This window comes from Bos indicus, chromosome 14, assembly GCF_029378745.1.
Source record: "Bos indicus isolate NIAB-ARS_2022 breed Sahiwal x Tharparkar chromosome 14, NIAB-ARS_B.indTharparkar_mat_pri_1.0, whole genome shotgun sequence".
Classification (NCBI taxonomy): Eukaryota; Metazoa; Chordata; class Mammalia; order Artiodactyla; family Bovidae; genus Bos; species Bos indicus.
The window spans coordinates 765019-776318 of record NC_091773.1 but is presented as its reverse complement, the minus strand read 5'-3'; the positions used below and the strand labels follow the sequence as shown (position 1 = coordinate 776318).

Here is an 11300-nt window from a genome sequence, read left to right as displayed (position 1 = left end):
AGCTCAGCCCTGCTCGCTGTCCTTGCTGATGAGTAGGGCCCAGGGTGGTGGCTTCCTAGGAGGCAGGGGTCAGGGAGACGCTGCCTACACCTGCTGTAGACCAAACAGTGCCTAGCCAACCAGCCTGTCTCGCCCAGACGACCACCATGGGCTAGAGCGGCTTCTGGTTGGGGCGGGGGCAGCACAGCTGGGTCCGCTGCCCAGGTACCACCTCGGGCACCCATCTTACTGGGCCATGGCTGGCTGTCAGGGTACACCTGCCTGGCACAGCCTCAGGGTTTCCAACCCAGGCGGCAGAGCCAGTAGAAGGGGGAACAGCCCGGGGTTGCCCTTGCCTCACTGCCAAGCTTTTTGAGTGGCAAGCTCTGGGACCAAGGTATCCTGAGGGCCACACCCAACTACCTGCTGAGGGCCTGGAAAAACGGGGAGCCCCTGGCATCAGGCCAACCTCTGCCCCCAAGGGAGGCCCTCGGTGAGGGCTGAGCCAGGCCACCTGCTTTGTCCAAGCAGCCCAGAGCCCAGCCCAGGTGAGCACCCCAGCAGGGGACTGTGCGCATAGCCTCTGAGACCTCTGCAGCCTTGCCTTGGAGTCTTTGCTGCCGTTCAAGTCAGCCTGATTCTCAACCCTCTTCCACACCTTAGCCTCTGGCCTGACCCAAGTTGAATCCACTTGTGTGCAGACCTCAGGCACAGGGGGCCTTGGAGCATGGAGTCTCCACCTTGCAGGGCAAGACGTCTGACCACAAGACGTCTGACCACAGAGCCCTGTGAGGCAGGGAGGGTCACCACAGCCCCAGCTCCTCTCCAGGCGCTGGGGCCTCCTTCCCACAGCATGGCCCCACGTGGGAGGGCCGCCCCCTCCTGCCAGCCCTGTGCCCTGGAGGCTGAGGGAGCTCACTGTGCACAGCACTTTATTGACACATTCAGACCCTTGGGCGAGATTTGTAGGGTTTCCAGAGCATGGGCACCTCCCAGGGGCCAGAACTGCGTCGGGCCTGCTCTCCCCTGGCAGGAGGAAGCCCCTCAGGCAGAGGCCTGGTGGGGGCCAGGAGGCAGCTTCCACCAGCCAGGCCGCCTCCTGCTGCGCCCAGGTTGGGGCAGGCTCTAGTCCAGCCGCAGGCAGCGCGGCAAAGCAGTCCAACACCCACGAGGGGGCCAGCCTGGAGGCGCTCAGGTGCCGGCTGCCGGCGCCTCACGGTTGAGCACGTAGTAGTCGTGGACGTACATCAGGACGGCCACCGGCTGCCCGATGATGAGTGACAGCCACACGGCCGCGTTGCCGTAGTTGCCGCGGAAGAAGCGGCCCACTATCCAGGCCAGCGGGATCTGGGGACACAGGACGGGAGTGAGCCTCTGCGCTCGCGGGGCGGGGCGGAGCGGGGGTCCAGGGCTGCTCACCTGCGCCATCATGCCGGTGAAGGCCCAGAGGCGGAACATGCGCAGGGGGATGCTCACCAGGTACTGAGGGGAGAGGGGCGTCAGCGAGCCCCCACCCCCACCTCCACCCCCACCCCCACCAGGGGCAGGGCGCGCCCTCAGTGCACTGACCTCGTGGAAGAAGGCGGAGGCCAGAAACACTGCCGTCCTGGCTGCCCACTTGCTGCTGCCCCGCCGGAGCATGGGCTTGTAGAAGTGTCTGCGGGGGAGGCGGCAGTGGGCTGGGCGCCCGGGCCACGCGACCCCGTCCCACCCCCCAACCCCCCGCCCCCAGGCGCACACCCACCTGATGCACCACTTGTGAACAGGGATGTTCCAGTTCTGCCAGAAGTAGGTGATGGACTCGGAGTTCCTGCGGGGGCGGGGCAGAGTGGGCAGGGGCTCCGGCCCCAGCCCCAGCGGGGGCCCCCACCACCCCCGCCCCGGCAAGGCCACCCACCACCAGTCCCGGTAGAACTCGCGGTCTCCAAACTGCATGAGCTCAGCCACGGCGTTCAGGCAGGAGTGGAAGAGCCAGTAGAAGAAGATGAGCCAGATGAGGTGGTTGGGGACCTGTGGGGAGTGGGTGCCAGGTGCCAGAACAGCCCCACCCGCCCCCACGCGTCCCCACCCAGCAGGCCACTCACCGCCAGCTTCAGGAGGCGCTCCACGATGCGGGAGTAGTCCATGTCCTGTGGGCACAGGGCACAGCTGGCTCCCTCAGCCCTGACCCCGGAACCCACCCTGCCAGGCCTGCCTGCTCACCTTGAAGGGCTTCATGGAATTCTGGATGGCCGGGACCATCCACTGCAAAAAGCGCAGAGTCAGCTCCCCAACGGCCCCAGAGTCCGCCCCCCCGCCCCCCCCCCCCGGGCACGTACCTGCTGGATCAGCCCCACCTGGAGCTGGGTGAGGAACAGCTGGGGAAGGAAGCAAGCGGACAGTGAGCTGAGCCCCGGTGCCGGGTGCCGGCAGGCCAGCCCACCCTGGCCCGCGAGGCCCCGCCTCACCATCTCCAGGAGTCGCCGCAGCAGGAAGCGCTTTCGGATGCGGGGGGAGCGGGGGAAGTTGAGCTCGTAGCACAGGGTGGGGGCGAAGAGGAAGTAGTAGAGATCTGGAAGGGAGGGCGGGGCTAGCAGGCCAGGCCGCCGGGCAGTCCCCCCCAGCCCCCGGCAGGATCCTCACCGCGGTAGGTCAGGTTGTCGGGGTAGCTCACGGTGCGCTGGGCAGCTCCCCCGTTGGCCTTCTTACCTGCCAAAGCTACGAGCAAGCGGCAGGGGGCGGGTCGGGGGTGAGCCGAGCCCCTGCCGGTCCCGAGGCAAGTGGCAGCCCAGTGGCCCCAGCCCGAGGCAGCCCTCACCAGCCTTGGCCTTGGCCCCAGCCCTGCGCTCTCGGCACCAGAGGTTGACGTCCCGGTAGGAGAACAGCTTGAGGAAGAGGATGGTGTAGACCATCAGGGCCAGCACGGAGCCCACTGTGGGAGAGGCAAGCTCAGGCCACGCCCCCCGCGCTGCCCGTGGCCGAGACAGCGGGGGCGGGGGCGGGGGCGGGGGTGGGGCCCACCTGGAGTGATAGACTCGAGGAGAAAGGCCACGGCCGCTGGGAAGCAGAGAATGGTGGCCAGGTTGACCCCGTGCAGCAGCAGCCCCGCCTGCTCCGTCAGAGCTCCCTGGGGTGGGAGCAGAGCGTCAGCCAGGGACCCCCCTCCCTGGTCAGAGGACCTCCCTGAGGAAGAGCCACCAGGCCTGAGGTGCAGCCCCTCTCAGGAAGGCCACGAAAGGCCCAAAACCCTGAAGCACAGTGGGACCAGCTGGTGGCCCGCCCTAAGCCCGACTGGTAAGGACCTTGAGGCAAGTCAGGGGAGGGCGTGAGGGCACTGCTTACCACGGCCAGGCGCTTCTCCACCTGGAACGCAGCCACGGCAAAGATATTGGCCACTGAGGACAGAAGCAACCCAGGGCAGGTTCAGGCCCAGATCAGCCCTGTCCCACCCACCGCCGGCCTGAGGCCTCCTGGGCACCCAGCTCACCAATGACCAGGCACAGAGCTGGCCAGCTGTAGGGGTCCTTCAGGAACAGAGACACCACCTGGATGGGGTCCACCAGGATGCCATACCTGCAGACGCAGGTGGGTGAGGGTCTGTGTAGGCGAGGGGTGAGGTGGCAGGGGCTGGGGCAGGCCGGGGCCCACTCACTTGATGAGGTTCTCTAGAAATAACCGTGCGTTGCTTAAGATCTGCGATAGAGAGAGAGGGACATAACGCTGTCAGCCACGGCCCCAGAACGCCCACCCCAGCTCCTGCCAGCACCTGCAGCTCAGGACAGTGGCCTCCATCCTGCAGGCCCAGCCCTGCGGGACCTCACGCCAAGCTCTGAGACTCCCCACCCACGGCCTGTGTGCCTGCGCAGGGGCACGCAGCCCCCGCCCGCCTGGAGCCAACCACAACCCCAGGTGCCTGTGCCACCGCGGCAGAAGAAACCTGCTGCCCAGCGGCCGTCCGTCCCACCAAGCGGGTCAGCGCCCCTGGCCACAGCGACAACCCCAAGCCCCAGTGAAGTCCAAGCCTGCCCGGCGCACTGCCACCCTCCCAGGGCTCCGCCCTGCCAACCCGGCCCATCCTCACAGGCGGGGTGTGCCCACGCACTTGGTGGGGTGGTGGGAAAGAGCAGGCCGGTCCTGAGGGGCTGGGGAAGCTGGGCCTGGGTCTCCACCCCTACTCACGCCCCCGCCTGCCTCGGCCGCTCCTGCAGCAGCAGCAAAGGACAGATCCCCCAACACAACGAGCTCTTGCCAGTGGCCTGGGGCCAGATGCCTGGCTGGCCTCTGCAGGAGCAGGGGCCACCACCTCCCCCACCCCAGGCTCAGGCCCCACGGGGGTTGCAGAAGGCTCTGTGGAAAAGTGATGCTTCTCCAGGCGACATGGGTGGAGTCCCCCACCCAGAAGGCTTCCCGAGGAGGTGACAGGCTCAGAGATGCAGGGGCCACCTGCCACACCATCCCCCAGCTAAACACCTAACCAGCCAGCTTACCAGGACACACGTGGTCCTGCAATGTCTGCCGACTGGCAGTTGCCTGTCCTGAGAGCCCACCACAGGCAAGAGTTGGAGCTGCTAAGAGGCCCAGCCACCTGGAAGCCCAGGCTGCCGAGAGGACGCAGCAGGCGGCCCCAGCTCCTGGGGGAGGGGGGAGCTTTGTGGGTGCACCAAAGGGCCAGGAGGCTGGGGGCTGCAGGAGAACAGACAGGCTGCTGAGGGCCTGCCCTGCACGACCACCTTGCCACAGTCCTGGACCAGCCACGGCCTCCAGAGACCAGGACGCGTGGACTACTGGGTCTGGACTGGCACACAGCCCCCACCGCTCCCCAGGGGACTGCCCAGAACCACAAACAGAAGCGTGGGGGCCCCTGGTACACAGGCAGCCTCTGGAGCCACACCCAGGGCAGGCAGACACGTCAGCTGGAGGGGCGAAGGCCTCGCGCCACATCAGCCCTGAGCGGTGGGGCTGGGCCCAGTCGGGCCTCACCCTGCCCCACCCTGAAGGCTGCCCCTGGGGTCCCTGCACTCCACCTTCTGCTGGGCAGGCCTGCTGGGGCCCCACAGCAGTGGCCTCGGCCAGGTCAGAGCAAGGCGGACACAGGACTCCAGTCCTGCTCCCTCCAGGGCTGAGGGAGGGGCCAGAGTCCTGCAGAGTGTGGCCTGGAGCTGTGGGCTGGGCTGAGAAGCATGTCCTCACCCTGCTCCCCCAGGTTCACCCAGGCATGCCGCACCCATGAGGGCAATTTGGAACAGAAGAGGAAGTTCTACGTGGACCCCCAAGACCACTCACCTGTGCTGCCAGGGAGGGCCTGGGCCCACGGAGCAGCCATCCCCCACCCAGGGCCACCAGACCATCCCTGCCTACTCTCTCTCACCCCCTGGGGAGACTCCAGTGCCCCCTGGGGCGCAGACCCCAGCTCAGAGGCTCCCAGGCTGCCCTCTGCAGGCATCTCCTGGGATTCAGCAGGGACGGCATGAGCATGCTCCCGGTAGGGTCCCGGGGTACGGCTGCTCCAGGGACCCCCACCGCCAGCACAGAGCTCCATTCACCACAGCTACACAAGTACAGACACCTACCCCTGGAGAAGAGCCCATGGCCCCCCGGCCGTCAGGACCCTTGCTCCAAGGTGTCACTCTACGTACCAGCATCACCACACACCAATTCAGGATGCCACGGTAGTTGCTGAAGCCACTGTCAGAACTGAACAGGGAATCCTGCAGGCGGTGACACCTGGAGAGCGGAGACGGACACTCGGGGCAGAGCATCTGGCAGCAAGGCCACCCCGCCGCCCACACATCCCCCTCCGCGGGCAGAGCCACCGGGGGCCTGCCGCTCCCACTGGGGGACGGGGCGTGGGGAGTGCCACAGGAGCTGGTGATGCAAGACGGAAGTGGGGAGGGGGCGGCCCCCACAGCAGCTGGTCCCTCCGGGGAGCCCAGGGGCCACCATTCAAACCACCCATGCCCTGCATTTGGCCCTTCCGGAGGGGAGGACCCAGCCTTCACGTGGCTTCGCAGGGTGAGTGCCATGCGAGCCCCCTGGGGGCTCGGCGCCTGGAGTCCACTGCAGAAGCCAGCAGGGGACTTTCAGAGCCTGCCTCTGAGAGCCCTGTGCCCAGTGCTGGGCCTGGTGGAGATGGAAGCCAACCCTCAGCTGGAGGCAGAGGTGGAGGGGTGCAGCTCAGCCCAGGCCCAGGCCCGCTGGCGGGTTCTAAGCAGCAGCCCCACCTCCCACCAACCACCCTGCCACCAGGAGGCCATCCAGGGCATTGAGCAAGGCCTCCAGTTTTGTAAGGGGAGAGGCCGGGGCTTCCCTTTCCCTCCTGTGGACACATGTCCCCAGCAATAGGGCACAGGAGAACAGCCAGCCTCCAGGGGCGGCTGGGGTCAGCACTCAGATGGCTGCACCCAGGAGACAGACGGCTGGGGAGGACAGGGTGCCAGCATCCTCAGCCAGGCAGCGCTGACAGTCTGGCCCTGCCTCCCTGCCACACCAGGCCCCCCCACCCCAGGCCCCGGCCGGCCCAGCCTGCCCACGCACCTCCTCCAGGTCCACCCTGGGCTGCACACACAGTGGGGCTCTGAGCCCCCAAGCCCTCTTCTTCGTGACTCTGCGCCTGCCTTTTGGCAAGGCAAGCAGGGCTCCCAGGCCCAACTATCCCAAGAGGACAGTCTGTGGGGGTATCCGCTTGATGGACCTGCCCAGAACCCCCCAGATCCAGCCCACTCACTGTCACTGGAACCGTCCCAAAGCCACCTCATGCTACAACCTGCCAATCACCATCTGCATGTGCATGTCTGCACCACATACCCAGGGGACGGTTTCATAACAGTGTGACCCCTGCCACCTTGGGGGCCACCAAGAAGACCACACTGACCAGATGTGCAGCAGTCTCTAAGATGAAAGAGGGGGAGGGGGGAGGGGAGCATTTCCCAATCCTGACAACAAATAATGTTATTAAAGCTTTTCCAGATCCCTGCTGTCAAATTCCTGAGGCCTGCCCCCAGCCACCACACAGACCCCTCAGGTCCCTCTACCAGCCTTCCGACTGTCCCACCCGGGCAGCGCCCTGCCCCCAGAGGTCAGAGGCCCCAAGCGGGAAGAAAGCCCACTGCCCACCAATCCCCACAGAGGTCCAGCCCCATGGCACAGTTCACTGCAGTGGACCAAAGGGCAGCAGCCATGGCCAGAGTGGAGGTGGGGCCTCACCCAGAGCTTCTCTGTCACCCTCTCCCTGACTGAGGCACTGGGTGTGCCTCTGTGCCCCCCAGCGGCCCCCACCTGCTCCCCAGTCCCACCCAGCCAGCAGGGCCATTCCAACTCATTACAGTTGGCACCTCATTCAACCTGCACATCAGTACTGGGAGGCGGGCACATGAAAATGAGGCTCACCAAGCTTCCCAACTTGCCCAGAGGCACAGCCCCAAGTGGGGATCACACATGCGGGGCCATACGGTCCAGCTCCAGGGCCGGACAGAACAAGGAGGGACAGGGTGCCAGCTCGCCTCCCGGCTGCCACTTCCTCAGCACTTCCTGCACCCAGCCTAGAGGCTCTGGACTAGAAAGCTGTGCCTGGAGGACCCATGAACCAATGGCTGAAGGACGCACCAGGTGTCGGGGCACAGGGGAGTGTGGAGGACCTGGAAGGGATGCACTCAGAGGCGAGGCAACAGCAGCGGCCTTCCTTCCGGCACATAGCTACACCTTGCTGCCGGAAGGAGTGAGCTCACACCCGGCACCTGACCCCGCCTGCCCAGACCTAGGTGAGCAGGAAATGTCCGGAAGGGCCTGAGGAGAAAGAGAGGAACAGGCAGGGAGGCAGAGGTGGGAGGATGACGACTGGGAGGCAGGGAGGCAGAGGCGATACCAAGAGTAGCCAGACCAATGCCCAGCCCTGCCCCAGGAGGCCCCCAGCCCTGTGGCATGTGGCCTGGGGACAGGCACACACAGCTGCGTGTCCTGGAGGTCAGGAGGGTCTCTGGTGGCCCATCCCTGCCACCAACTGCTCCTCTTCCCGAGGGTCCAGACCTCGAGGATGGGCCATCAACAGGACAGGAGCAGCTTCTGGCCATCTGGCCTATACAGAGCAGGCAAGTGATGGCCCATCCAGGGTGACAGCTTGGCCCAAAGCTGGTACCCGCCCCCACCTCATACAAAGTGACCCCAAATCCAGTTCCCCAGGAGTGGGCAGAGGGGCCTGTGGGCCTCCTGGCCTTTGCAGCCGCCCCCTCAGGACCACCTGGGGCCTGTAGGAAGCCAGTGCCCCTCACAGAGCCACCCTCCCCTGGTGTCATCCTGAACTCTGTGCCTGACCTTTGCTCTCACTCTTCAGGGCTGCGGCTATCTTATCTCTCAGGTGAACTGTGTGCCCCCCAAGGGCAGGGACAGTGCCTGCACCCCAACTGCCCTTGTCCCTCCCCTCCCCACAGCACCCAGTGAAGATAGCAAATCCTTGCTGACTGACCTGTTGCCCACTTCCTCCTTGATAACCTCTAGCTCTGGAGCTGATCCCAAAACCAGAGCCCCTGAGAGCCCTTGACCAGGATGAAGGTCAGGGCTGGGGGGAGGGGCGTGGAGGATGGCAAAGGGGGCGCCTGGAGGCAGCCAGCAGGACTTAGCTGATGCCCACGTGGGTCAGATCCTCCCTTTCAGCCGCAGCTTGCTCCCCCAACTCCTTCCCATCAGTCCTTCAGCTAAGCAGGGCGCCCACCTGTGGGTGTGCGCACTTCCAACTCCTCCCCTGTACCCCAACCAGGGGTGAGGGTCCCATTACAGGACCCACTTTGACCCTAGAGCAGCCATTTGTGCTGGTAATAAGCAGGATCCTAGGCCAGTCAATCGCCGGGTGACGGATGAGGGACCTTTGTGAAGACCATTCTCTGGAGGGTCTGCGAGGGATGAGAAATCCCCTCGCACTGCCCCTGCCTCTGTTCTCCGCCGGTCCACCCTCCTCCTCCGGGAGCTTTATCAACCCACAAGGCACCCCTCATAGCCCTCAGGAAGGACCCCTGTATCTCCTTCCAGGTAGAGGACACTGTGCGTAGTGGGCTCACCCTGGGAAAGTTTCAGAACCCACCAAAGGAAGGCAGAGGGAGGGCGTCTAGAAGTTGAGCCGCTGCCCTCCCCTCGGCCCCCGTACCTGGGTGTTCCGGGCAGGAGACCCTCCGCCCCCAACCTCCCGCTAAGTTTCCCCGTGGAGGCCCGAGGGGCACAGCTGTGCACCAAGGTCCAGGCGCCAGACTCTCGGACTCGAGCCCGAGCTGCCGCCGACAGGCCTGGGCCACCAGGTTGGGTCGCAGGGGCCCCGTATCAGGGGTCAAAGGTTAGGGGTCACGCGCACCGCTACCTCAGGTCCCAGTGGCCGCTGCCCACGTCTACGTCTCCGTCCTTGTCTGTGTCCCGGACCGGCGCGTCCCCTCCGGCGCCCACATCCCGCACCTCCTCTTCCGCTGCCGCGGGCCCACTGCCGCCCTGGATCGAAGGCCGCGACCCCGTCCTCCGGCGCCGGGAGCCGCCCGCGCCGCCGCGGTCGCCCATGGCCTTAGTTCGCACCCCGCCGCGGCCAAGTCGTAGCCCGCCGGGCTGGCAGCACCCGAGGCCTGTGGCCCCGCCTCCGGACCCTTGGCCAACTGCCGCCACCGCCTCTACTACGCCACTGCCGTGGTCCGCGCCGCCAATCAGCGCGTGCAAATCCGTGCCGGACGGCTCCTCTCGGAGTCCTGGGAAGCGTAGTTCCCGGAGCCGCTAACTGGCCCAGGGCCGCGGCGCGCATACCTTTGTAGTCCGCTGGCGCGCGGTGCACCCTGGGAGTTGTGGTCTCCTGGCAAATGCAATCCCGGACAGACGAGGAACACGCGGGGCTTCCGGGCAGCTGCAAACAAGCCTCTGCTGACCGCTGCCTGCCCCTTGTCCCGCTCTATAAACACAGGATTTCGTCATTTCTCAGCTCAGGCGCAGAATTTGGGGTTGTAGTTATTTATGAAATGCCTAGTGCGTTAACGTCAGGCTGACACCCAACGCGTCTACCGAACGTACATCCCGCGGCACGGTCGTGCTCTGTGAACCCACTAATTACCACCGTAGGCACCCACTTTTCCTCCACTTAGGCTGTTCAAACACGCGCCAGGTCAGAGAACGGAGGGGGAGAAAGGCCGCAGTCCTCGCATTCCGGGACTTGTGCCATGCCCACCTATTCCCAGGGTGGCCACCTCTCCCCTGCCCAGGCCCCCACAGTAGACAAGCCAGCCCGCCTCTCCACCCGCCCCGCTTCTGCCTTCATCTGCAGACTTGCAGAACTTCCCGCCTTCCCCACTTGGGCCAGTTTTGCCAGGGAGTTAGGATCCTGGGGTGTTGATTCGCAGGGACCCAGAGGTTTCTGTTTCATTGCACAGTCGGCAGTCATCCAGTCGTTGAATGAAGCAACCAATACACCAAAACAACTGCACAGTGAGGCCCGTGCGCGGGCAAGGCCGATCTTACTTGGTTTCACAAACATTTGGCAAAGAGCATGGAGTGTGAGTATCCTGGATCTCCAGATGCGAGGGTTCACCGGGAGTTTAGGCCTGGTTTACACAAGAAACACCCCTAGCCACAGAACCCACTCCGTTCACTCCCATGGGGTAAGCAAAGCTGGGAAGACCGCCTCTCTGAAAGCAAATAAACCAAGAGGCTCAGCCTGAGATCAAGCCTCCTTCCTGCCGGACTCGCTCCTGACCCTCTTACCTCAACCAACAGGCACCTGGGACCCTGGTGACATGTTCTCCCACTGGACCATTTGCGGCTGAGGCCAGCCTGACATCCTTACCTGGCAGGCTGGAGCTACCTGGCCCGTGTCTTGGAGTAGCGTGTGGAAGGGCTCGAGCGACCTCATCAGGCTGGAGAACCCCTCTTGCCTCCTCACAGGCCCGGCCTCGGTGGATCAGGAGTATCCCCTTAGCCAGTGTCCAAGCACCTTCGTCTATTCATAGGCAGAGTTGGGCCACTCAGCGCTAGGACTCAGTATAGCTCCCAAGGGAGGATGGAAGGAGGAGAGAGTCCTCTCAGGAACGCGCAGCAGGGCTGAGTCCCGGGAGCTCTGCCTTTCCCTCCCTATCCCTCTCCCAGGCAGCTGGTGGGAAGCCCCCTAACCCGTGCGCACGCGTCCCTGGGAGCCTTCGGGACTTGCCATCCTTCAGTACCGAGCCCTGGCTAGAGGGCCAGCCTGGCTGGCGCGCTGATTGGCAGAGGAGAAGATTGACGGCTCAGGCTGCCTGTTGGCCTGGAGAGGCTGAGCACAGTAGCCACTGACGAGTGAAGGTACGTGTTGGGGGCGGCTCCCTGTGTCCGCGTCCAGGCTCCTTTGCCTTCGG

The 11300-nt window shown here is 65.1% G+C and overlaps 1 protein-coding gene across 1 annotated transcript; it reads right to left on the bottom strand.

Annotated features, from left to right (window-relative positions):
- Nucleotides 1-894: 894 nt before the first annotated feature.
- Nucleotides 895-9665, bottom strand: DGAT1 (diacylglycerol O-acyltransferase 1). Its single transcript, XM_070803049.1, has 17 exons — nucleotides 9299-9665; nucleotides 5595-5682; nucleotides 3611-3651; nucleotides 3446-3531; nucleotides 3301-3353; nucleotides 2980-3085; nucleotides 2777-2890; nucleotides 2602-2676; nucleotides 2427-2530; nucleotides 2298-2336; nucleotides 2182-2223; nucleotides 2064-2108; nucleotides 1877-1989; nucleotides 1724-1789; nucleotides 1549-1636; nucleotides 1399-1461; nucleotides 895-1326 (listed from the first exon to the last, which is right to left on the bottom strand). Exons 1-17 carry the CDS (start codon nucleotides 9487-9489, stop codon nucleotides 1171-1173), a joined length of 1470 nt encoding a protein of 489 aa, XP_070659150.1. The 5' UTR covers nucleotides 9490-9665; the 3' UTR covers nucleotides 895-1170.
- Nucleotides 9666-11300: the final 1635 nt, after the last annotated feature.

What these genes read in the sequence shown, in the direction of transcription:
- DGAT1 (XM_070803049.1), bottom strand. Translation starts at nt 9,489, where the DNA reads ATGGGCGACCGCGGCGGCGCGGGCGGCTCCCGGCGCCGGAGGACGGGG. An exon ending in CCTCGAGTCTATCACTCCAG is followed by an intron (nt 2,891 to 2,979) that starts GTGGGCCCCACC and finishes CCTCTCCCACAG; the next exon opens with TGGGCTCCGTGCTGGCCCTG. An exon ending in AGCGCCTCCTGAAGCTGGCG is followed by an intron (nt 1,990 to 2,063) that starts GTGAGTGGCCTG and finishes CACTCCCCACAG; the next exon opens with GTCCCCAACCACCTCATCTG.